The sequence below is a fragment of the Hyla sarda genome, chromosome 5 (genome assembly GCF_029499605.1).
Source record: "Hyla sarda isolate aHylSar1 chromosome 5, aHylSar1.hap1, whole genome shotgun sequence".
Lineage (NCBI taxonomy): Eukaryota > Metazoa > Chordata > Amphibia > Anura > Hylidae > Hyla > Hyla sarda.
Window position 1 is genome coordinate 320,445,460 of NC_079193.1, and position 25,108 is coordinate 320,470,567.

At 41.3% G+C, this 25,108-nt stretch overlaps 2 protein-coding genes across 7 annotated transcripts in view; one reads left to right on the forward strand and one right to left on the reverse strand.

Moving 5' to 3' along the window:
* Positions 1-14,712, forward strand: part of IMPA1 (inositol monophosphatase 1) — a 69,528-nt gene extending 54,816 nt beyond the window's left edge. For all 4 annotated transcript variants that reach the window (XM_056522267.1, XM_056522265.1, XM_056522266.1 and 1 more), the window contains exons 5-9: positions 1,671-1,716; positions 9,980-10,088; positions 11,937-12,045; positions 13,579-13,730; positions 14,161-14,712. In XM_056522267.1, the coding sequence (XP_056378242.1) occupies positions 1,671-1,716; positions 9,980-10,088; positions 11,937-12,045; positions 13,579-13,730; positions 14,161-14,282 (538 nt within the window). In that variant the 3' untranslated portion in view covers positions 14,283-14,712. The remainder of the gene's footprint in view (positions 1-1,670; positions 1,717-9,979; positions 10,089-11,936; positions 12,046-13,578; positions 13,731-14,160) is intronic.
* Positions 14,713-14,850: 138 nt separating this feature from the next.
* Positions 14,851-25,108, reverse strand: part of LOC130274209 (E3 ubiquitin-protein ligase RNF31-like) — a 78,244-nt gene continuing 67,986 nt past the window's right edge. For all 3 annotated transcript variants that reach the window (XM_056522263.1, XM_056522264.1, XM_056522262.1), the window contains 3 exons: positions 24,914-24,989; positions 18,150-18,318; positions 14,851-17,409 (listed from right to left, as the gene is read on the reverse strand). In XM_056522263.1, coding sequence (XP_056378238.1) covers positions 17,356-17,409; positions 18,150-18,318; positions 24,914-24,989 — 299 coding nt within the window. In that variant the 3' untranslated portion in view covers positions 14,851-17,355. The remainder of the gene's footprint in view (positions 17,410-18,149; positions 18,319-24,913; positions 24,990-25,108) is intronic.

Sequence of the window (25,108 nt, forward strand, 5' to 3'; positions counted from 1 at the left end):
TCCTCTATGTCCTTTTGTATGGCCGGCGTCAGCTGGTCTAGTCACCGCCTGTTGTTTCAGGTTCTACCATTGCTTTTTTCCTCCCTCGGAGCAACCTTCCTGGAAGGGTGTGTTCTTCATTCCCTTTTGTTTGTGTCCGTTTGTACTGCACTGACTCCATAGTCTTCTGGAGTAACCTTCCTGTGCCCAGAGCCTGTGTGTCCCAGCTGGGTTCTCATTTGTTTCCCCCTCCATTTCCGTTGTGGTAGGATGTTTCTTCGGAGTGCTCTGGTCCACTCAGACCTCTAGGGTCCAATGCCGATTGGTCTCCGTCGCTTCGACTCTGTCCTAGGGTGCTGTGGCGTGCCTTCCTTTCAGACTGCTCTTCCAGTTCTTTGGGCCTTAGTGATGGCGGCATGGGTAGTGATCCGACACAAACTCCTCCGCGATCCCATTATTTGGGGTGGTCTTTCTGTACTGCACTCCTTCACTCTCTTCTTTTTCGACATGGACGACAAGACGTCTGTCATCCGTGGAGATTTCGCAGATGTCTGTTCAGGGGTGAGTCTTCCATTACGGGTCCATATTCCAGATGGCTCAGACATCTCTAGTTTCCAGATCGGTCTCTCCGGTATCCAGGATTTCACCTTTTTCAGGGCCTTCCACTTTTTTTCCTTCAGGGTCCAGGTCCTCCCAAGATAGAGGGTGTTTAGGTCTCCCGGATTACACCAGTGCGCGGCTACTGTCGCCTTCGGGGTGCTCATGGCGGGCCCCTGGGTCAGGGTTTTTTGGGTCTGCAGCTGTTTTGTTCTTTGTTCTCTGCACCAGACCTCTCTAGAGCAGATTCTGTTTTTCTTTTTTTCCTGTAGTTTCTGGTCTCCACTTCCTGTGGAGCTTAGGCGTACACTGATCTCCCTGTTGTGTTCCTGGGACTTTTTCCAATCTCCTTCTGGCATGGTTTAGAACCATCTGGCTTCCTGGTTGACCCTTTCTGGTCTCTCTATAGGGACCGGGTGTCTTGAGTGTACAAAGGACGATCCAGGTGTCTTGAGTCTACAAAGGACGGTCCCTTCTTTTGGTCCTTCTTTTGATGTCCTAGACAATCTCCATGGACTGGGGATCTTCCGGGAGCTCGATTTCTGGGCCTCGTTTGTCTCTGGCCTGGGGGCTCGTCCACAGGCCATGTGGTCTCGAGAGTTCAGTCTCTGGACTGACTCTCTTTCTCTGGTCTTTCTCACCCTAGGGGACTGCTTTTGGTATGTCCCATCTGTAAGGTGTCCCCCAATGAAGAGCAACCGAGAAAAGGAGATATTTTTTTTTTTTTTTTTGTGCTTACCGTAAAATCTCTTTCTCGTAGCCTTCATTGGGGGACACAGCACCCACCCAATTCTTCATCTTTTTTACGGATTGCTTTTTAAGGTTCTTGTGTTGTATATCCGGGATTCCTTTCTAGGGTCCTTCGGACATGTTTCTTTGTTGGCTTCTCCTACTGCTTTGTGACAAAACTGATTACTTCACTTCTAGTGGGCGTCTATATCCTGCCAGGGAGGAGCCGACTTTTTTTCTTCCTAGTGTCAGCGCCTTCTAGTGGCAAGAGCATATACCCATCTATAAGGTCCCCCAATGAAGGCTACGAGAAAGATTTTACACACAAAAAAACATCTCCTTTTCTCCTGTTTTTTTTTACCAAGGTTTCCTTTTGTGGCTGTATCAATTGGTTTTGCAGTGAATAAGCAGGTAGGTTGACTTGGTCATTTTAATATCCTAAGCTTTGGCCGTTTAAAAGGGTACTTCGGCCCTAAGACATCTTATCCCCTATCCAAAGGATAAGGGATAAGATCCCTGATCGTGGGGGTCCCTCCGCTGGGGACCTCCGCAATCTTTCATGCAGCATGGCGGTTGTTACCGTGGTTGCACTGAGTTGTTAGACATAGGGTAGGCATCCCTCTGTCACCTGATATTTATTAATCATGGCAGCCAAGGGCCTAAAGAATTCCAGGTTTGCCATGATAATACTCCCATTACACCTCCCCAGAGCCAAGGTGCAATGGAAGGGCAGCAATTTAAAGGGGTACTCCACTGGAAAACTTTTTTTTTTTAATTTTTTTTTTTTTATTGATAGCCAGGACCCGTGGGTAATACCAGACATTGATGCCCGGTATTAACCCTTTAATCGCCGCATCTAAAGTTGAAAAAATCATTCCTGGCAGCTCAGTCGTGTTGATCAGGACCACCACGGTCCTGATCAGCTGTGAGGACACGAGGAGGGTCCCTACCTGCCTCCTCGTAGTCCAATCGCCTATTTACTGCTCCGTGCCTGAGATCCAGGCAGGAGCAGTGGAGTGCCAATAACACTGATCAATGCTATGCTATGGCATAGTGTTGATTAGTGTCTGTAATCAAGGTTTTGCATATTATAGTTGATCATATTATTGTTAATAAATGTGATTTAACCCCTTCCCTAATAAAAGCTTGAATCACCCTCCTTTTCCCATAAAAAAAAAAATAAACATATGTGGTATTGCCGCTTGCGTAAATGTCAAAACTAAAAATACAATTTTTGGTTAATTAAACCGCACGGTCAATGGCATACACGTAAAAAAATTCCAAAATAGAATATTTTTGGTCACTTTATACCATAAAATTTTTTATAAAAAGCACTCAAAAAGTCAGATCAAAACAAAAATGGTACTGATAAAAACCTCAGATCACAGCACAAAAAATGAGCCCTCACACCACCCTGTATGCGGAAAAATAAAAAAGCTATAGGGGTCAGAAGAGGACATTTTTAAACGTGCAAATTTTCGTGCATGTAGTTATGATTTTTACCAGAAGTACAACAAAATCAAACCTATATAAGTAGGGTACCATTTTAATTGTATGGACCTACAAAATAAAGATAAGGTGTCATTCTTACAGAAAAATGCACTGCGTAGAAACGGAAGCCCCCAAAACTTACAAAATTGCATTTTTTTTATTTCAATTTTGTCCCACAATTTTTATTTTTTGGGGGGTTTTCACAGTAGATTTTTGGGTAAAATGACTGTTGTAATTACAAAGTAGAATTGGTGGTGCAAAAAACAAGCCATCATATGGGTCTTTAGGTGCAAAATTGAAAGGGTTATGATTTTTAAAAGTTAAGGAGGAAAAAACAAAAGTGGAAAAACGCTCAGTCCTTAAAGGGTTAACATAATACTTATGTCTAGCAGTATAGATGTGTATTGTACAAAGCAGTTGCATATTCAAGTCACCTTAGGGAACTTAAAGTAACGGTAAAATAGAATTTTAAATAGTGAAATAAAATTGTTAAAGGTAAAAAAAATTCTGCCCCTTCCTTTTTTTCTAATCCTCATATATTTAAAAAAATTATAAATAGAATTGCTTTGGCTGAAACATTATACTATGATGCTATTCAGTGAATGTTAAAAAAAAAAAAAATATATATATATATATATATATATATATATATATATATATATATATATATATATATATATATATATATATAAAAAATATATATATTTAAATAAAACAATACCTAACGACAGAATAGAATTTAAAAAAATTTTTTTTTTATCAACACACCTTCCAAAAAAAAAAAAGTTGGTAATACAAAAATCCTGCCGCCTCTGTTGTTCTGCTGCAGTCCCTGATGCACTCCTCTTCCTGGTTCCCTGAGTTCAATATGTCACGCTGCGGCTCATTGAATAGCTGACCGTGGCAATGTCTCATCTTAGGCAGTGATTGGCTGAGCAGCAATGTGGCGTATTAAGCCCTGGCACCAGGATTACCGGTGCTGAGGCTCAATACGGCACATTGTCAGCCAGTCACTGTCCAAGGCAGGACATTGCTGCAGCCAGTGATTCTCTGAGCCGCAGCATGACGTATTGACCACAGAGAACCAGAAAGAGGAGCGCACTAGGGACCACAAGGGGACAATGGAGGCGACAGGATGTTAGTAGATTTTTATTTTTGTTTTTAAATGCAGAATGGGAATGTTGCTGAAAAATCCCCCTATCCCAGAATTTTACTTTTTTTAAATGTTGTGGATGTCACAATATGCTGATGAAGTTTTTTATGTTAAAATTATAAAAACTATTTTAATTTGGCATTGCCATAATCCTACTGATCCATAGAATAAAGATATCATGTCATATATGTCAAACAGTGAACCCCAAAAGACCCCAAATTTTCCAATTCCAACACAAAAATTGGAACAGTTAGGGTATGTTCACACTGAGGAATTGGAGAGGAATTCTGCTCGCTTTTTCCTCTCCAATTCATTCAGCAGTGAAAATCCCCATAGAGCTGTGCAGAATTTCTGCCCCTCAGTTCACACTGAGGAATTTACTCAAGCAGAATTCTGATGAGGAAGTCTGTTCCGCTTGAAGAAAGAACATGTTCTTTCTTTCAGGCGGAATCAGCGTCTTACTCCCATAGAGATCAATGTTAATTTTTTTTTTCAGTCAGAATCATTTCCACGCAGAATTGGCGTGGAAATGGCGCGAAATTTCCGCATGAAGAAAAAAAAAGAGGATAATATATATATTATGTGGAGGGGAGATAGAGAGATAGGACCGCACCGCGCTCACCCACAATATCCGGGAGTGTGTACACTGTGACAGGGGATGTCGGAGGTATGGAGCGGGGTGGTGCAAAAAAGCAGGAGAGAACAATGTCCAAAATAGCAAATTGAGAAAAAGGTTGCTTCTGCACTCACCCTTCTTGCGCTGCTTTACTGTGTCACTGAGTTAGTCCATGTACGGCCGGCCGCTGTACGGGAGATAATACGGAGAGATCGCTGCAGCCAGAGCTGAGCGGTGACAGCTACGAGCTCGTTTCGCGGTTAAAACTGCTTCTTCGGGCCTCACCTCGTGTCTGTCCGAGCGCATCCTTTATCTGGGCGCTCCTATGACGTCATCCTCGGTAGGAGGAGATTAGTGTTACCTGTTCAGGTACGTGATTGACATTCGCAAAAAATGTTTTCAAAGTGAATAAAAACAAAGAAGTTGCAATAAGAATATAAAAATGTATAAGGGGGGAGTGAGATAAATTCAAACAAAAGGGGAATTTTAATGTACACGTGGATTGCAGAATTAGTTTGTGTCAGTGTACGGGGCATAATACACTGGAGCTCACAGAAATACTGTCAGCTCATTGCGATCATTAAGCCCCAAAATGCCCATAGCATCGGTCTTAATGATCCAATGTGCCTCTCGCTGTCGGAGGACTTTCTCTCTGGCTGTGCCCCCGGTGGCTATTTTTTCTAAGCCGCAGAAAATCTGTGTTTTTTCATCACTGTTGTGGTGAGCCTTCATATGCTCGATTAGTCTGGCCGAGCCGATCCCTGTTTTAAGGGACCGTTTATGCTCCCTGAATCTGGAAAAAAGGCAGCGTTTGGTGGACCCTATGTAGTACCTTTTACAGGGACATAGGATCGCATATATGACCCATTCTGATCTGCAGAAAATAAAGTCATGTATAGAGATGTCACAGTTTCCCAATTTTATGTAGGCGCCTCTGTACATCTGGGGGCAGTGAATACATGTCCCACATTTGTAGTTTCCTTTTAATTCATTTTTCGCCATCCAGTTCTCGCCAAGTTTTTTGCTGGAGAAAGAGGAGGAGACTAATTGTTTTTTCAGACTTTCACTCCTGCGGAAAGTGACCAGCGTTCAGAGATCCTGTCTTACAAAAAGCCGCAATGAAAAAAACGCTGGTCACTTTCCGCAGGAGTGAAAGTCTGAAAAACCAATTAGTCTCCTCCTCTTTCTCCAGCAAAAAACTTGGCGAGAACTGGATGGCGAAAAATGCATTAAAAGGAAACTACAAATGTGGGACATGTATTCACTGCCCCCAGATGTACAGAGGCGCCTACATAAAATTGGGAAACTGTGACATCTCTATACATGACTTTATTTTCTGCAGATCAGAATGGGTCATATATGCGATCCTATGTCCCTGTAAAAGGTACTACATAGGGTCCACCAAACGCTGCCTTTTTTCCAGATTCAGGGAGCATAAACGGTCCCTTAAAACAGGGATCGGCTCGGCCAGACTAATTGAGCATATGAAGGCTCACCACAACAGTGATGAAAAAACACTGATTTTCTGCGGCTTAGAAAAAATAGCCACCGGGGGCACAGCCAGAGAGAAAGTCCTCCGACAGCGAGAGGCACATTGGATCATTAAGACCGATGCTATGGGCATTTTGGGGCTTAATGATCGCAATGAGCTGACAGTATTTCTGTGAGCTCCAGTGTATTATGCCCCGTACACTGACACAAACTAATTCTGCAATCCACGTGTACATTAAAATTCCCCTTTTGTTTGAATTTATCTCACTCCCCCCTTATACATTTTTATATTCTTATTGCAACTTCTTTGTTTTTATTCACTTTGAAAACATTTTTTGCGAATGTCAATCACGTACCTGAACAGGTAACACTAGTCTCCTCCTACCGAGGATGACGTCATAGGAGCGCCCAGATAAAGGATGCGCTCGGACAGACACGAGGTGAGGCCCGAAGAAGCGGTTTTAACCGCGAAACGAGCTCGTAGCTGTCACCGCTCAGCTCTGGCTGCAGCGATCTCTCCGTATTATCTCCCGTACAGCGGCCGGCCGTACATGGACTAACTCAGTGACACAGTAAAGCAGCGCAAGAAGGGTGAGTGCAGAAGCAACCTTTTTCTCAATTTGCTAATATAAATATTATACTCTTCTCCTCCTCCACTTGAAATTTTCATTTCCGTGTGTGGAATTCTGCTCGAATTCTGCGCGAAATCTCTGTGAGTTCTTGTGAAAAGTAACAATATTTTGAGGCAGAAAATTTCTGCTTGATTTCTGCCCCAATTCCTCAGTGTGAACATACCCTAACTGTAGTATGCATGTCTCACTCACATGATTTCTAGACAAAGCTCAGCGCTGTAAGTTGGCCCCTGTATTTCAATCAAAGAGGCGAGAAGGAGGGAGGGGAAGCCAGGAGGTATGTCATGCCCTGACACTTCTGCAGCTTGGCTCCGCCTTCTGGGCACTCCTGAGCCGGGAAAAAAGTTTATTGGTTAATAAGTCCATCAGATTCTGTCAAGCTGTGTTTCGTTTTGAATGAAAAAATAGTATTGCATGCAGTGATTTTTGGTTCCTGTCAAAAATGAGTGAACTTGTGACAGAGGCTCCACTGATGTATATGTCGGCTTAGAATGTTATTTGCTAATGTAATTATAAGTGTTAATGTTAGCCAACTGCTTTCTGTATTTATGTAACACATGGATAAAATTCTCATTCACTGTTATAAAGCACCGACTTTATGGGTAAAATAAGCTATCTGAGTATCCTTGCATTACTAAATCTCCTTGAAAGGTAAAATTTAGATGTAAATTTAGATATAAACCCTTTAATTTGTGGTTTAGGGGGATGTGAGAAATTCTTTGTTTGCACAGTGTGGGGGGAGTAATTGAGACATCGCCTGTCTTCCCCTGTGGGTAGAAGTCACATTTTGGTGAGCAGATTAACCCCTTAATTACCATGACATTCATTACATACTGTAGAACATCAGACTATGTAGGAATATGCTCTTTAGAGTAGGGATTGACTGATATCGATTTTTTTTTTTTAGGGCCGATAACGATAATCTGTCACCTTTCAGGCCGATAGCCGATAACTTATACCGATATTCCGGTATAAGTTATCGGCTATTTCAAACCCCCCCGGCGGGGCAGAAGCCGTTGCAGATCAATGATTTAAAGCGGGCACTTTAAATCAATGAACTGCAGCGGCTTTTGCGGTGCCAGAGACCACCGCCGCCCGCTTCTCTCCCCCTGCCTATCCTGGGGTCCTGAGTCTAACCACCACAGTTGCCCCATCGCCTCCCCCCCCCCCCATCCTCTGCCCAAATACCGCCACCGCTGCCCCATTGCCTCCCCCCATCCTCTGCCCACATACCGCTGCCCCATCGCCTCCCCCCATTCTCTGCCCACATACCGCCGCTGCCCCATTGCCTCCCCACATCCTCTGGCCACATACCGCTGCCCCATCGCCTCCCCCCCATTCTCTGCCCACATACTGCCGCCGCCCCATCGCCTCCCCCCATCCCCGGTGTTATAATTACCTGTTCCCGGGGGTCCGCGATCCTTCTGGCTCCGTTGGCCTCCTGCACTGTCACTGTGCGCACTGACGATGACGTCGCTTTGGGGGCGTCACTCGTCATTACGCAGCACACAGCAATAGCGCAGGAGCCAGAAGGATCGCGGACCCCTGGGAACAGACAATTATAACACCGGGGATGGGGGGCGGCGGTATGTGGGCAGAGGATGGGGGGGAGGCGATGGGGGGGGAGGCGATGGGGCAGCGGCTGCGGTATGTGGGCAGAGGATGGGGGGGGAGGCAATGGGGCGGCGATGGTCGTCTCTGTGGCGGGGCATTATCGGCATACCGGCAAAGTAATTGCCAATACCGATAATGTCCAAAATCGTGATAATCGGCCGATAAAATCGGCCAAACCGATAATCGGTTGACCCTTACTTTAGAGTGTCCATGTTGTTTAACCAGTGTGTATATAACACAAACATTGGAGATAATAGGTTAAAGGGGCACTGTGAAACTAATTTTTTCATTTTTATTTTTTTCAAAATCATTGGCAGGCTGTCGGCATTGGGGGGGGAAAAAGGAAAACCTTTACCTCCTCAGTGCCTCCGGTATTGCTGCCCCTCTCTCCGCTGTGATTCGCCTACGTCACACTGTGGCCAGTGATCAACTGAGCTGTAGTCTCGCACATCAACTTCCTGCACCAGGAAGAGGGTTTCAGCAGATGCCAGAGCAGCAATACCAGGGGAGCGATGGAGGTAACTAGTTGTTTTTTTTTTCTTTCAATTTATTAATGCTGACAGCCTGGGCATGATCTTGAGAAAAAAAAGTTTAGCACCAGAATACTCCTTTTAATAAACTTAAACTGAACCAGTAGCTGGAGGCTTTCTCTTCCATTGGAATTTTTGATATTCTCTACTTATTTCATAATGTATTTTGCCTGAATTACGCGTGGACTGCATTGCCAGCTATAGTGATAGCACAGGTCCACAAGATCCTAGCTGGGGCCGCTAAGACAATCTACGAGCAGAATTCCTGATCGTAATTCTGCACGGAGAATATGTACCGTAGTTTGAACATACTCTTAAAGCTGGGATTCCACTTAGCTTCTCTTTTTTTTTTTTTTTTTCCCCTAAATGTCCCCCCCCCCAAAACCATATTCACTATATGACTTTTTTTTTGGGTGCCAAAAACGCTGTGGCCAGATGTTAGCTGGGAATCAATAGGAAAGGATTGCCTTGCTTTTTTCATAATCGCAGCATGTTGAGGGTCCTGCGTCTAACAGGAAATCTTGGTGTTTTTTTTTTTCTTTTCTCTAAAATTATTCAATAGCAATTCTTAAGTCAAATGATAAAAGAATAACCTGTTTAAAAAAAAAAATAAAAAAAAAATGCAATGAAAAAAATCGCCTATACTACATCCCACTAATTTTAATATATATTTCTTCTGGTTTTTTTTTGTTTTTTTTTTCCTTTTTTTTTCCCAGGTCAAAAAAGCCATACAAAATGTATGTGGAATCAGAGCCTGAAACATAGTTTTATTGCTTGCAGCAGCCACTAGAGGGGTCATCTTACTACATTTTTGTCCAATGTTTCCATACCAGTGAGCCTTCAGCTGTTGCAAAACTAAAACTCCCAGCATGCCTGGACAGCCTATGGTCTAGTTGATTATTGCATTGAATAAGCTGTATAAAAAGCCTTCACTATGTTTCACCTAGCAGCGACTGTAGGCAGCCCTAATTTTAGCACTGAAAGGGTTTTCCTACTTCATTTATGGTATATCTAGTCTGTATATCGATGACTCTGTAAAGGGAAGTAGGGGATCCTGATATATATTATATATCATTCATGAAAAATCATTCACTTACACCTCCTTGGATAAATTCCCCTTGCTTTACTTTGTGATCTCTTCCCCTAGGTTGAATTTGGTGTTGTATACAGCTGTGTAGAAGACAAGATGTACACTGGCAGAAAGGGAAAGGGGGCGCATTGTAATGGTCAGAAGTTGCAAGTCTCTGGGCAAAAAGGTGAGAACTTATCTGCAATTCTGCTCTGTACAAGAGTATATGGAGCTTAGAGATAACATTTTCTTTTTGGTATGTAACACTGCATTGCATATTAAAAAGTTCTAAAATAGAGAGGAACACCTTAATTTTTCCCTTTTTTAAATATATAAAATAAAAAAAATTACTTTTTTTTTTAGTCTTCTATTAATTCGTGAGGTTTTACCGGAAGTGATGGATCCTAAGTATGAGGCAAAAAAAAAATATATTTATATATTATGAAGAGTATTTAGAGCTTTTTTTTTTTCTTTAACCCCCTCTGTGGGTGTTTGGTGATTTCTTGCATTGTTCTGTTACAATTTTGCATTTGCTTTGATGCTCAGCTGCCAGATATAAGGCCCCTGTGCACAGGCTGATTATCGAGCAAATGAGCATACCTAGAAACATACACATAAAAAGGCCAGTGATTGGTCCTTTTGTGCAGCCATTTAAATTATAGTTATTGACTGCCCATTACCCTGTGTAAAGAGGGGATATGCGGACAACAGTGATTCATGTATTTGGCTTCACGACTGATCGAGCCTTGTGACGGTTAATACAATGAGCGCTGATTATCTGCAGCCTATTGACCAATCTAAAAGATCCCTTAGGTTAGACCTTATTAATTTCTTTTTTCCATCTGCAAATTGATTAACAAACCACATTGTCACAGAGGTCTTAGTGAAAGAATACAAGAAATGCCTTAACTTTTTACTGTCCATGTCTTTTAATCCTGTGAAAACACTCTTTTATGCTTCATTAAAGTGTGAAAAAAGTGTGGCCCATGATCTGCAGTGCCCTCGGGCTGCAACATCTCGCTCTGATTCCCTGCCCTCTGACTGTTTGTTTGATAGACAGAACAGGCGTAGGGTGGGTTCACACCACGATTTTGCTATACGGTTTCGGCATATGGTTTCATAAAAAAAAAAAATGTATTCAACCGTACAGAAAACCGTGTCCATAGACGTGTCCATAAACGGTGGTCTCCATTTTTCAAACCATACGTTTTTTTACTTTCCTTTTTCCGCACGGAAAACCAGATGCAGCCGGACATCATTTTTCAAACCGTATACAGCTTTCAACCGTATACATCTAAAAATTTGTACACACGTTTTGATACAGTTTAGTCAGGTTTTGAGGAATCCATTTTTTTAATCAAAAACCTGATACGGGAACTGTATTGCAAAAATGTGGCGTGAACCCAGCCTTAGCTTCCAGTCCCGAGCCCTAAAACCCCAAGCATGCACCGTAGTTGTGAACTGTGGTGCATACGTGATTTGACAGTGAGGCCAATGGGAACCTGACAAATGCGCTGCGACGCGATAGCTAGAGGCAGAGAGTTTGCGCACAATTCTTTCAAACAGGGAGAGAGTTGAGAAAAAGCGGAGAGGGCAGACCGAGGGCCCCGCATGTATCTACAACACTTTAATGCTGCATAAAAGATTAGTTTTGGCTAGATTAAAATAACAGCAAAAGTCTGTACATGGCTTTATCTCCGGCGCTCCCATAGAAATAAATAGATGCTGTAGTGTCTACAGCTCCAAGATGTGCGGAGAGCTGGGGTCCCAGAGATCTAACCCCTGCCATCCGGCACCTTTCACCTTGTTTTGGCTGGACAAGCCCTTTCTAGACCTCTGTGACACGGTTGGCGGTTGGGTAATGATTTTGCAGGTAACAGATTTACTTTAAGTACATAGTGTAAAAAATAGCGTATCCCAGATTATTAGAAATTCTTTCATTTCTGGGAAGAAATGCTGCCAAGAATATGCAAAGATTATTGGTTATTTGGCAAGGAAGAAAGTTCATTTTTGTGTTTTGAACTGTGCTTTCTAGATATCACAAAGTCCATGATCATTACAGAACTGGGATCAAATCGTAACCCAGAAGTCATAAAAACTGTTCTGTCCAACATGGAGAGGCTGCTGTGCATCCCAATCCATGGGTAACTATCAGTTTTTTTAATATATTTATTTTAAGAAATTTCTTATACCATTTGTGAGGAAGTCTATGTTTACACAGCACATTTCCCACACCTATTGTGTGCCAGAATACATGTGATACTATAATGTGCAGCCTGTTATTTTCAATTGGAATACAAGCAGTTATTCACACTGAACTACAGCGTATATATATATTATTTTCCACCATTAATTTCAATGCCATGTGGATAACTGATGCAGAAAAATGCATTAGGTACCCAGGTTATATAGGTTAATGCCAGTGAATCAATCTATCTGCATCAAAAATTGCAGCAAAATTCATGGCAACCAATGGAGGTAGATATCAAAAGATTTTCTATATATTTTTCAGATGGAAAAATGAGCCATGTGGTTTGAAAGAATAATATTTTCTTGATTTAATCATATAATATGCTTCTTGCCGTATTTATTTGCTACAGCAGTGTGATGATATACTCTACAAGACTGTGTATATTATTGTGGTGATTGTAGTTACCGTGCTCACATGTCCACAGATTACCAGTTATTTTGTTGCCAAGGTAGATAAGATCATGCCACACCAGTGTTTACACATAAGAGTTAAAGGGGTTATCCAGGAATAGAAAAAATCTGCTATTTTCCTACAACAGCACCACCTCTGTCCTCAGGTTGTTTGTGGTATTACAACTTGGCTCAATTCACTTCAATGGAACTGAGCTGCAGAACCACACACAGGACAGGTGTGGTTCTGTTTTTTGAAATAAATCGACTATTTTTCTTACTCTGGATAACACCTTTAAACGGCAACTAAACTAGTATTTGTATAGTTGTAAACATTTTGTATGTTTATTTGAATAGTAGAGTATACAGCGTTGTCCGGTCCTCCTACCTAAACCTTGTGGGAGAGGAAAAGAAACGATGATGCTCTGGTCCTCATATCCCATACTAATTATTCTCTGCACCTGCCTGCTGGGCAGTCGACAGGATGTTTAAAAGCCCTGGGAAATCTCTGCAGCCCGATAGTAACATAATCAGGAGGTTGACCGGAAGTCCCATAGACTTGCATAGGACTTGAGACGAAAACCCCATCCTCGCAAATGGGAGTGGGTTAGGGTTAATTAAACTATCCTATATTTTTAGTTGACACATAAATAACTTGTTCCAGCCATTTGGAAGTTATGCTGGAAGATACATACATACATACATAGTTTTAGATATGTAGATAGATAAATAGATATAAAGTTTATAGCAGTGTTTATAGAGTTCTGTATAGATGCACAACATTATCTCTATGCAATGGCACAAAAACATCTGACCATGTTCATGAGATCGGCTATTAGTGAGTACAAGCTGTAATAAACAAAAAAAAAAATTTTTTAACTCTTTAAAATTCCAATTTTTGGGGTGTTTTTGTGGTATTTCTTTGTCACTTGAGCAGTTCTTGCTCCCTGTGCCCACTAGCCATTGGCCTAACCCTAGATTGAATATAATTTCATTAGTATTTTTGGTTTTAATCCACATATCTTTATACCCTTTAGGATCAGAGCAGTGGGCACGGCTGCTGTAAATATGTGCTTGGTGGCTACAGGAGGAGCCGATGCCTATTATGAGATGGGCATCCATTGCTGGGATATGGCAGCTGCATCAGTCATTGTTACAGAGGCTGGAGGGATTGTCCTTGATGCAAAAGGTTTGTATGTGTGTTAAGAAAAAAGTAGTGGGGGGGGGGGGGGTGTTAATTGACAACCCTTGTGAAACATTTAAAATGGTCTTTTATCACTATATTATTTATCTGCTTTGTACTTTCACTTGGGTATCCGGGGGGCACTACATCCAAAGGGAATCTGTCTTCAGTGTCACCCGCACTAACCTGTTGGTACAGGCATGTAGTGCAACACTGATTATAATGATACTTACCTACCCCTGATCCATGGTCCTGTTCTAGCCCAACCTCACTGAATACATAGTGCTGCTGCGGGGTTGCCCTGCGTGTCAGCTAACAGAAAAATTCCCGATTGCACAGTGTGAAATACGCTGCGTATACGTTGTGTGTGATCCTTCCCATTTAAATGCTATAAAGAAACTTCTACCCCCCCCCCCCCCCTTTTTTTTTCTTGCAGGAGGACCATTTGACTTGATGTCCTGTAGAGTGATTGCAGCGAGTAGTAAGGAAATAGCAGAACATATCTCCAAAGAACTTCAGCTTATACCATTAGTGAGGGATGATGGAAAGAAGGAGTGAACAAGTCTGATGGTGTTAGACACATCTGTATTCACTGATTTAGCACTCTACTTAATAATAAAAAGCCATTAACTTAGGGATCTAATATTCCAAGTACAAAATTGTTAGTGTTTTATTATTTAGCTTGTTGTGATGACCATTAAATGTACAGTTCTGTTTTCAGCTTTTCCAAAGTGCAATCTCTGGTTAAAAATGTCAAAAAAAAGTCATACAAGGCACAAATGAATAACTGAAAAATGTCTTAGAGGACAGCAGGCGGCTGGTTATGTTTCCTACACCAAATCTGTACTTGTCTGTGTATAGTAGATATGCTGTACCCTCGTATGCAGCCATACCTGATTGTATAAGTCAGATCTCTTCTTCTAGACTGAACACTTTCGGTGTGAATGCTAAGCTGCAATAAAGAGATTTATTTATTTTTGATCTAAAAGTTGTCAGTGTGTATGTATATTCAGATATATTACTATGTAAGTAGCACAACTAAATCCTAAACAGTAAATCCTGTTTCTCTGTAGAATAGTTGTCATTCCTTTTAAGTTTTTAAGTGCAACGTCTCAGAAGTTGCCTGCGTTATGGACAACAAAACTAACATCCCCACCATGTGTTCAGGTTTGCAGTACTGGGTTGAAGAGGAGCACGGAGAGGCCAGGGGAAGGGGAGAGGGGGGTGTAGAAGAAGCGGAGCACGGAGAGGCTGGGGGGAGGGGAGAGGGGGGGGAGTGGAAGCGGAGCACGGAGAGGCTGGGGGGAGGGGGGAGAAGCGGAGCACGCATGGGAGACAGCTGGGGAAGGTAACATAGGTCCTGAAGCAGCCGACAACACAGTGGCTGCTTCGGGACTTCTATAATATGGCGCCGGCACACTCTTGTGTCGGACATGGGCTTTGTTCTGCGCATGACATACATCCGCAGAACAACCATAATGTAAGCGAACGGGACGTCTCCCATACCAGCTTGTCTATGTACATACACTGCCGTAGAGCAAGTGTGCTGGTGTCGTGAAGTGACGTCAGCACACTTGCTCTGGTAATGGCAGCCCCCATAACACTGTTTTACATTAAAATATTCCAAACTAACATAAAAAAATTTTTTTTTTAGATAGCATAAACTAGGTATTTAAATTACAATAAAATAATAAAAATAATACGTGACACTTTCCCTTTAAAGGGGTATTACATGATTTATTTTTTTCTTCAGCCTTTGAGCTCATGATGCCAAGTTAAAATACTGTATAATACGCTTCTATTACCTCCGTGCACCACGTCCTGTTTTCATGCACTGGACCACACCTGGAAGTTCTGTAGGTCTTTATTGTCTCTGACCTTTCCCAGCATTCCATGTGGCCAGAGACAATGAGGGAGATTTATCAAACCCAGTGCAGAGGAAAATTTGCCCAGTTGCCCATAGCAAACAACCAGATTGTTTCTTTTATCAGCAGAGGCCTTGTTAGAAATGAAAGGAGCAATCTGATTGGTTGCTATTAGCAACTGAGAAAATTTTCCTCTGCACAGGTTTTGATCTCCCCAATATGTCATAAGTCACATGGTCTACAGTGGGGCGTGGCTATGCTGCAGTGGGTGGGTGGATAGCAGGGTGGAAGAGATTGATTGGAAGAGATCGGAGCCCCACAATCAGATACTTTTCCTATCCATTTCCTATCCTGTGTATATGGAGTGAGGGTGGGTTCACACCACGTTTTTGCAATACAGTTTTTTTTCAGGTTTTTGATAAAAAGACGGATTCCTCAAAACCTGACTAAACTGTATCAAAACGTGTGTACAAAGTTTTATCTGTATACGGTTGAAAACCGTATACGGTTTGAAAAGTGATGTCCAGTTGCATCCGTTTTTAAGAAAAAAAACGCATACGTTTTGAACTTTTCACTCCATTCTGAATAAAGTTTCACTTGTTTGATTAAAATTCCAAGAAAAAAAACTGTGCAAAGTCAAAAACCGTATGGTAAAAACTGGATGGAACCGTACGCACATACAGTTCTGTACGGTTCCCTTTGACTCCCAAGTTAAAAAAAAAAAAAAAAAAAAAAAACACGTATACGGGTCCATATGGTTTTTCACCTGGACCAAAAACCGTGGTAGGCCACGGTTTTCTGTCCAGAAAAAAAAAGTAAAAAACCGTGTGGTGTGAAAAACGGAGACAACTGTATGCAATATGGTGCATACGGTTTTGAATGGAAAGTCTATGGCCACGGTTTGCTGTACGGTTGCATACGTTAGAAAAAAACAAAACGTATCTAAAAACTTGATAGAAAATCGTGGGGTGAACCCACCCTGCGTTATAAACAGCTGGATAACCACTTTAATTGTAGTTATAGTGTAGATGTAAAGTGAATTTGTAGCTAAGGGGTGATACTTAGTAACATAAACTGGTTTGTAAATTTGCATATTCTCATTCAACCCCTCTAAAATATACAACCAATATTCTGTTCTTGTTTCTACTTAAATGGGCACTGTCATTAAAACTCATTTTTGCTATTGCACTCCTTTATGGTAAATCAAAATATTAAGTTTTCTATGTTTTATTTGTGTTTAAAAGAGCTGCCACTAGGTGTCTCCCTACATGTCCAGAGCACATTTTTCCCTTTCTCTTGCTCAGACTTTGGACACCTGCTGGCCTGGCAGAAGTCCAAAATCAGGAAATTCAGTCTGTAGTGCTGAGGGGGTATGTGTGCAGCCTTATCCAATCACAGCTCATCTCACACTGGACTGCTCTGGGCTGTGTGTAGCAGAGTGAGGGAGGAAGTTCTCCCCTGTATGGCTTCAGATTATGTAACACCTGCTGGGGAACGCCCCTTCCCAGTCTGTGATTCTGACTGAGGCTGAGCAGAAAATACAGAGCAATATCAAGGTAGAAAACTAAAAAAATAATAAAAATAAAGGCAGGGGGGGGGGGGGGGTTATCATGATGGGGGCAGTGAACTTGGGAGGATTATAAAATGTAACAAGATCATGACAGGTACTCTTTGAGTGTCTGTAAGTTATAGAACTGCCCACTTGCTCATATAAAGTTTGACTATATATGGTTAATGGAATTAAATACTTTGTCTTCTCTATGGGTTCATTCTTCATATATATCCAGAGTCACAGCGAGGGGTATTTCTTGCTTTATTTTCTGAAAGAAAAAAAATACTTCAGACAGAAAGCACAATGTAGATATAGTCAGCATAAGCTATGTTTACTATAGTCTGCATAAAGTCACATTGCTAACACATTATGTACATTTTTTACCTAACAACAAAAGATTTTAAATAAATACAGAAATAATAGAGATGAGTCTTCTAGGCTCCCTTTATTGGGGTTTTCACACGTACAGTATTCTGCGCAGATTTGATGTGCGGGATTTTCTAATGCAGATTTTAATGTAAACTGAATGACTGAACACAACTTCAAATCTGTGCAGAATACTGTGCGTGTGAATGGACCCTAACAGTATAGAGCCTCGCTTTTTAGCTACTGTCATAAACAGGAGCCGTGCAGCAGTAGGAAGTCCTACAGAATGGGGACATTTTTTAAATGCAATTAAGGCCCTTTTTTTTTTTTTGTTAGCACAATTAAATGGTTTATTTGCAATACAATGGTTTATTTATTTGCTTTTTGTTGTCCCCTCCCTAGACTTGATGTTGTGCTGTGCTGTGTTGGAGAAATAGGCCTTTGTGTCAATTAATGAATGGACTCTTCAGCAGTACAGGCACTTTAATATAATGCCTAGGCCGTTGTTTCCCAACCAAAATGCCTCTAACTGTTGCCAAGCTACAACTCTTAGCATGCCCACTGGCTGAGCATGCTGGGAGTTATAGTTTTGCAACAGCTGGAGGCACACTGGTTGGGGGGAAAAAATGCCTGATCTCTTACCGTTTGGAGGTTGTGTAGGTATGCTTTCTGTCTGTCCTCGTCCTCGTTTTCCGGAATGGTTATATTCCACCGTTGAAGCTCTACTTTCATCTCCTTTTCTGTGTATAGATCAACTGGATCCAGGAAATTTGAATTTATTATTTTGATTAAATATTCCTTGTTTTCTATTCTGTAACAAAAGCAAAAGTTTAGTACATGTTCTTGAACTAAAAAAGTAAATGGTTTTCAGCAACAATAACATGTACATCCTACAGTTCATAGGATGTCAATATCGGATTAGAAGGGCTCCCACTACCAGAACCCACACGATCAGCTTATTGCAGTGAGTGCCACCTTGCTTTCATTGTTTACGAGATACAGTGCAATACTTTTGACAGAGCCTGTGCTGGGTATCGCAGTTAACGCTACGTTCACATCAACGTTGTGCGCCAACCCGTTCAGGGTCTTTGAATCACAATGGGCACTGACAGGTCCCATTGAATTTGAATGGGGTGAATGACCCCAGCACGTGCTCCACTTAGAGAGCCGGGGCCCGTGCAGAAGATCGCAGAGGTTTTCTTCACCTATAGATCACCATCGAGGTGATCCATTAATATTTCCTTTATTTCCCATAAACATATAATATCTTTAATGCTTTATTTCTACACTCTATTAAAATCAAAGTCTTTATTTCATTCTGTTTGATGGCTTATTAAGTTGTTCTTTAATGGTTCAGTGCTCTGTGGCTGTAGTCCTAGACTATGCTAGCCCTGTTATTAAAATCTTTAACACTAAGCCCCCCTCGACATGTTTCACCGCGATCTGCGGCTTTGGCAAGAGGTAATGGGCTATATTCTTCCCCTATTGTTGGTTTCTTATTTAATATTCATGTTGTTCTTTTATTATTTTCATTTTATTTTTATTTCGTTTATTCATTATTGACGTTTCTAGCCACATTTCTTTTCGACCTCCAAAGTAAAGACTACTTACTAGCATTTCTTTTACATTTTTGCCTATCCTGTAGGTAATTGAGGGCCATTCTGTGATCACTTCCTTAACGAAGCAGGACATAAATGTACGTCCTCGTGAGCTGGTACTTAACGCACCAGGAAGTACATTTACGTCCTATGCATAACCGCGAGCATCGCGATCTGATAGCAGCCAGGGATCCGCCCGTAATGGCGGACTTCCGCAATCGCGCAGATGTCCGGCATGAACCCCTCAGATGCCGTGATCAATACAGATCACGGCGTCTGCAGCATTGCGAACACTAAAATGGATGATCGGATCGCCCACAGCGCTGCCGCAACGATCCGATCATCCAGAACGGCAGACGGAGGTCGCCTCCGCTGCCTTCCACGGGTCTTCTGCTCTGGTCTGCATTCGAGCTGTGCAGAGCAGAAGATGACCGATAATACTGATCAGTGCTATGTCCTATGCATAGCACTGAACAGTATTAGCAATCCAATGATTGCTATACATAGTCCCCCATGGGGACCATTAAAGTGTAAAAATAAAAGTAAAAAAAATGTGAAAAACCCCTTCCCCCCAAAAAAAAATTAAATTGTCCCATTTTCCCTATTTCACCCCCAAAAAGTGTAAAGGAAAAATGTTACATTCATATTTGGTATCGCCGCGTGCGTAAATATCCCAACTATTAAAATAAAATGTTAATGATACCGTACGGTGAACTGCATGAACGTAAAAAAATAAAATAAAAAAGTCCAAAATAGCTGCTTTTTATATGGAAACATGAAAAAGTTATAGGTCTTCAAATAGGGGGATTTCAAAAGTACTAATTTCGTTATACAGTTTGCGATTTTTTTTTTAGCGCAAAAACAATAGCAATAGAAAAGTATGTTATCATGGGTATCATTTTAATCGTATTTACCCAACGAATAAAGAACACATGTCATTTTTACCGTAAATTGTACGGCGTGAAAATGAAACCTTCCAAAATTAGCAAAATTGCTGTTTTCTTTTTAATTTCCCCACACAAATAGTTTTTTATTGGTTGCGCCATACATTTTATGGTTAAGTGAGTAGTGGCATTACAACAGACAACTGGTTGCGCAAAAAACAAGCCCTCATACTAGTCTATGGATGAAACTATAAAAGAGTTATGATTTTTTGAAGGCGAGGAGGAAAAAATGAAAACGTAAAAATAAAATGGGCTGAGTCCTTAACCCCTTGCAGTGACATTAGTCATTTTACCAAAAAATCCATGGCAAAACGGAAAAAAAAATCATTGTGCAACAAAATGTAAGAAAAAATTTCATTTTGTAACTTTTGGGGGCTTCCGTTCCTACGCAGTGCATTTTTTGGTCAAAATTACACCTTATCTTTATTCTGTAGGTCCATACGGTTATAATGATACCCTAATTATATAGGTTTGATTTTGTCGTACTTCTGAACAAAATCATAACTACATGCAGGAAAATTTATACGTTTAAAATTGTCATCTTCTGACCCCTATAACTTTATTTTTCCGTGTATGGGGAGGTATGAGGGCTAATTTTTTGCGCCGTGTTCTGAAGTTTTTATCGGTAGCATTTTTGTGTTGATCTGACTTTTTGATCGCTTTTTATTCATTTTTTTATTATATAAAAAGTGACCAAAAATACGCTATTTTGGACTTTGGAATTTTTTTTTCGCGTACTCCATTGACCGTGCGGTTTAATTAATGATATTTTATAGTTCGGACATTTACGCACGTGGAGATACCACATATGTTAATTTTTATTTTTTTTTATGGGAAAAGGGGGGTGATTCAAACTTTTATTAGGGAAATGGTTAAATGACCTTTAACCTTTTTTTCACTTTTTTTTTTGCAGTGCTTTAGCTCCCATAGGGAGCAATAGCACTGCACACACTGATCTCTTTGGCTCGATTGCTGAAGCCTGTAGCTCAGGCTTGAGTAATTTTTGTATGCTGTTAAAAATAAATATTGGGGCGATAATCACAGAAGAATTGTGTTGAGTCCAACGTCACACACAGGTACAGACACTATATTATGAATTACATTAACTTTACAGCCCCTGTAGCATAGACAAATAAAAAAAAATTCCTGGAATGCCTCTTTAAGGTCAGGATCCGCCAATAGTATTGGCCAATACTTTTGAAGTATTCCCATCACTTTTCTATTGTTCTGATCATACATACCTATACATCTGACCACTTTCTTTTGTGAGCTATCTGGTGGTTTACACTCCACTCACAGATCAAAGCAGTCGGCACCAACGCTATTCCTGTCCATGTGTATCATACCAGTATGTGTATCGTGGAAGCAGGTGTATGAATAATTGTATTAACGGTGGTGCTGCACGTATAAAGAAGTAAAACATGCAGTAATAACACGCAAGAAGGGAAAAACCATGGAGCACTCACCGATCACAGTGTTGGCAGAACGGACTTCTTAATCCGGAGACTGCATCGGTCTGTGCAGGGAGGCGGTAGATGGATCTGGGGGAGGGGTTAAGATGCCGGTCCATATCACGCCACTAGGCACCTCGTCAGGCCATTGACTGTGGGGTGGCATTTCAAGACCCCTTGTGAGACCATATGCTGGTGCGGTTGGCCCTGGGTTCCTCCTAATGCAAGACATTGCTAAACCTCATGTGGCTGGAGTGTGTCAGCAGTTCCTGCAAGAGGAAGGCATTGATGCTATGGACTGGCCCACCCTTTCCCCAGACCTGAATCCGATTGAGCACATCTGGGACATCATGTCTCGCTTCATCCGCCAATGCCACATTGCACCACAGACTGCCCAGGAGTAGTCGGATGCTTTAGTCCAGGTCTGGGAGGACATCCCTCAGGAGACCATCCGCCACCTCATCAGGAGCATGCCCAGGCGTTGTAGGGAGGTCATACGGGCACGTGGAGGCCACACACACTACTGAGCCCCATTTTGACTTGTTTTAAGTTGGATCAGCCTGTAGTGTGGTTTTCTACTTTGATTTTGAGTGTGACTCCATATCCAGACCTCCATGGGTTGATAAATTTGATTTCCATTGATAATTTTTGTGTGATTTTGTTGTCAGCGCATTTAACTTATGTAAAGATGAAAGTATTTCATATGATTAGTTCATTTATTCAGATCAGTGTATATGTGGCCCAATGTGAATGCCCCATGATTTAAGTGGGCAAAACAGTCCAGAAATTACGCCATAGAATATCAAATCATCTGAGCCTAATTATTACCAAAGGAGATACTCCACTAGCACAACACGTGGTGCAAAGACATGGGGGTGAAGTATCAATCCAAAATTTTGGGGGAATAATGAAAGTGAGCTTGGGCCCAAGAGGAAGCAACTTAGATACGAAACTATTACGTGAGGAGGCAAAGTGGATTTATAGGTTTAAAAGCCTGAGCCCAGATGGATTGAACGAAGGATTTACCTTCTTTACTTTCCTATAAATGATAGATTATACCTGCTGTAAATAAAACAACCAGACAAATGTTGATATAATATGAGCTACACAGCCGGCAAAAAGAATAATAATGATAGTGGCAAGACAGAGCAAGACTGGTATGTAAATATAATAAGAGATCATAAACCCATGATGGTTAACAATCTAAAATGTGGCAAATCAAAATAATAAAAAAGTAAGGGTTAAAAACAGAGTATTATGAATGAACAAAATAAAATGAAAATAATAAAAGAACAACATGGATATTAAATAAGAAACCAACAATAGGGGAAGAATATAATCTCCTAACAAATTAGTTCACCTCATTGACCTATGTGGCACCTAAAGGTGTGTGAAACACACCTGACAAAAAGTGAACCCCAAGGGTAAATATAAAACACAATGTGGTAAAATAATGGGTAAAATACACTAAGAAACACCTCATTCACCTATCCTAATCCATCAGAAACTATTTTATAATAACTAAAACTAACTCCTGCTCAAAAAATACAACTAAATGTTAGTACTGATGCTAAATATAAATAAATGTGTGTCAAGTCTTATTATAATTTATCATCTCTGAATGAAATTAACTAACAGTTTGCGCAGAGATCACTGCGCATCGGGACCTGCGCAGTGAGAAGGAAGCAAGAGATAAACACTAAGGGGGAGATTTATGAAAACCTGTCCAGAGGAACAGTTGCTGAGTTGCCCATAGCAACCAATCAGATCGCTTCTTTCATTTTTCAGAGGCCTTTTCAAAAATGAAGGAAGCAATCTGATTGGTTGCTATGGGCAACTCAGCAACTTTTCCTCTGGACAGATTTTGATAAATCTCCCCATAAGTGTTAGCGCAGACCCGGCTGCGCATATCGTCAGGTCCGGACCTGCGCGCAAACCCGACATGAGAAAATCACTAACAGATTGCGCATCGGGAGCTGCGCATGAATGTCACAGTACCCAGCCCCAATAGGAGTCAGTTCTCCAGACTAGCGTGATTGGTGCAGGTAAGTAATGAATCACAGGTAGGAATTCCCGTCAGTTTGCAGAAAGGTGAAGTATGATAGGGGGAAGGCATGGGTAGCACAAGGGTTGGCCAGAGAGACACGGAACTTGCTAAACTACGTCATCAATAGAAGGTTATAAAACCTCCAGCACGATGTTTGGACACTCACTAGCCCATTACCTCTTGCCAAAGCCACAGATCGCTGTGAAACGTGTTGAGGGGGCTGAGTGTTAAAGATTTTAGTAACAGGGCTAGCACAGTCTGATAGGCTATTGTGGGCTACAGCCACAGAGCACCAAACCATTAAAGAAGAACTTAAAGGGATACTCCGGTGGTAAACTTTTTTTTTTTTTTTTTTGATCAACTGGTGCCAGAAAGTTAAACAGATTTGTAAATTACTTCTATAAAAAAAAATCTTAATCCTTCCAGTACTTATTAGCTACTGAATACTACAGAGGAAATTCTTTTCTTTTTGAAACATAGAGCTCTCTGCTGACATCACGAGCACAGTGCTCTCTGCTTTTTAGGAACTGTCCAGAGTAGGAGAAAATCCCCATAGCAAACATATGCTGCTCTGTGTTCAGTCAATTAGTTTAGAAATAAAGCATTAAATATTTTATATGTTTGTGGGAAATAAAGGGTATTTGGATCACCTGGAATGTGATCTATAGGTGAAGAAAGTGTCAAAACACCCTCCACAAACAGGTCTTCAACAGAGAGAAGATTGCAGAGGGTCCCAGTGGTTGGACCCCCCGGCATCTAACACTTATGCCCTATCCTGTGCATAGGTGGTAACTTATTTTTCGCTGCAGTACCCCTTTAAGCTGAGAATAAATGAATGGACCCGTACAGACACAGGAGCTGAACAGAGTGTTGAACAGAGAGTTGAACGGACGCAGGAGCTTAACGCTGGTGTGAACTAGGCCTTAGCTTGATTTAAGTGAATTAGTCAAACTCTAATATAATGTGAACAGTATGGGGGTGGGGGGGGTGGGGGATTATTCTAGTGTGTGCCTGGTGCAGGTCAGTAAGAAGTCTCAAACGTTGTATCTTTGTTGTCTATCTATGCCATGCTTGCCAAGTGGGTGGAAAGTGGCCCAGAGAGGGAGTGGTCTCTCAAAAATTTGGTGTGGCTGCCTGCGTGTGCCAAATATACTACAATTTACTCCTGCTAGCAGGTGTAAATTGTAGTTAAAATCTATGCAAGCTACGAGTCATTTATTTCTGAGGCTGCCTCAGATGTTCCTCGATATATCAAATTTGTTCGTCTTTTAATGGACACTGGTGAGGGTTTCATATGCCGTCCTTAGTAAATTTCCTTCCTATATATTAAAATTTACAAACATTTGTATATTGTGTCATAACATACTCATCGGAGGCATCATCTTCCTTTTCTTCTCTCTTCTCCTTATGCGTGTCATCTGTTTTCCGTAACTTAAAGAATCCTAAAAATAAATATTGCATTTGGCTGAACATTTGTCTACATGCAGTAGTTTCAGGAAAGTTTCCTTTTATCTTTTTACAAAGGGATAACAAAATGCTAATTGATTATGAACATGTGACA